Consider the following 1,549-nt stretch of genomic DNA (forward strand, 5'->3'; position numbering starts at 1 on the left):
AGGCTTGATTATAAAGAAAAGGTCACAGATGCTGGCTAAGACAGTAAGCCATTCGAAGTTACCTTTGCAACAATGTAGAGAAACGGAGCCCATATTCAGATGTGCGAGGATGAATTCCAACTCACTCTAGGTCAGTGGTATCATAAGCCTTACAGAGTGCTGCACTGAGGAGAGAGCACTCAGCGAAGAATTTCAATACGAGGTGCAGTCAGCGAAATAAATGTTTCAGAGCACGCCGTATGCGCGTGCAGGTTTTTGATAAAGGAAAAGTTGACAGAAGCGTTCACTGAAGATTAAGCAAAAATGGGCAAGGAATTTGACTCCTCTGATAGCTATTGTAAGAACAGACGAAAAGCGTCGTTGGAGGCCAAGATCGAGAGTGAGAAACTGTCCGCCATAGGTGCGGATAGCTCTGCCGTTGCTGTCCAAAGGTGTCTAGTACAAATAGCTGAAAGTGAACTTGACAGCAGTAAAGCAATCTTGCAAGCAGTATATTCAGGGCGCTACTCCACTAGTTGAACCTGCATAGCACAGTGCTGCTGACAAAATAAGGCAATTCTTGCGTAGGCTAATTGCAATGTAGTAATGACTGCCCCAAGGCATTGAAATTTGATTTTCCAGGAGCAAACTCAATGCTCATATAGGTTTGCAGGAAAACGCTGAGCCTTGATTTTGAATACCGAATTCAAGTTCAGGTTTTGTTTGGAAAAACTAGGACGGCGATTATACAAAAGCTCTTTTTTTTAAAAGTATTCTAATTGTTTATTTATTTTTGCATGGATGTTGATGAGTTCTGATTCCTTGGAGGAGCATTTGAACGGTTCTAAAATTGTTTTATAATGGAGCTTGATGACCAAAGATGTTGTGCACAATAAGTGAACTGTTAATGGATGTGCTGCAATAAATTACCTTCTCTTTCTCTACGGTTTGCTGGATAGAACTTTCAATAATGCGGTTTATATAAAATTACATGACTTTATAGTTCTCTTGCATAGCTGTTTTTAAAATAGTTATGTACATTTCCCCATTGTTGCTGGTTGTTAATGCATCCAAGGAAATGAGATGTTAGTGGTTGCACTGATGCACGGGAAAACTTGAAAGGAGTTAGCATTTCGTAGTGAAAATGTTAACTCCGTAGCCTTTTTAAAGAAACTGCTTCCTTCGCAGAGTAAAGTCATTCACTAACCTAATTTCTGCACAGTCGTCTTAAATGCTTCCATTCTGTAAACTGCATACATGCAAGAGGGCCTGAAATTCCTCGAACGTGGAATGTGTCTGCGCATCTGAAGGAGTGCGACTCGATGGCGAGCTTTAATACTATGAACTAGTTTGTCGGAATTCGGGGCCTTCATGTTGTGCCTGGCCACACTAATTTCCCATCAACATCCAGTTTACCACGATAGAGAAGCTTCTGCATAAGCAGCCCTCATAAGTCGGCAAATACACCCATGCGGTGTTATTGCATGCCTCCGCGTAGCCTTCAGACCACTTTTTGTGCCCCTATTTTAACACGCTTACTACCATTATCTCTACTTCCTTTATTATATGG

At 41.3% G+C, this 1,549-nt stretch overlaps 1 protein-coding gene across 1 annotated transcript; it reads left to right on the forward strand. All coding sequences in view use genetic code 11, as the record gives it.

The window, feature by feature from the left end:
• Positions 1–303: 303 nt before the first annotated feature.
• On the forward strand, positions 304–670 carry EGR_10147 (hypothetical protein; the record flags this gene model as incomplete). The annotated part of the gene is made up of 2 exons (XM_024499396.1): positions 304–431; positions 622–670. The coding sequence occupies 2 exons, from the start codon at positions 304–306 to the stop codon at positions 668–670; spliced, it is 177 nt and encodes a 58-aa protein (XP_024346201.1).
• Between the last annotated feature and the right edge of the window lie 879 nt (positions 671–1,549).

This window comes from Echinococcus granulosus (genome assembly GCF_000524195.1).
Source record: "Echinococcus granulosus chromosome Unknown EG_S00193, whole genome shotgun sequence".
Classification (NCBI taxonomy): Eukaryota; Metazoa; Platyhelminthes; class Cestoda; order Cyclophyllidea; family Taeniidae; genus Echinococcus; species Echinococcus granulosus.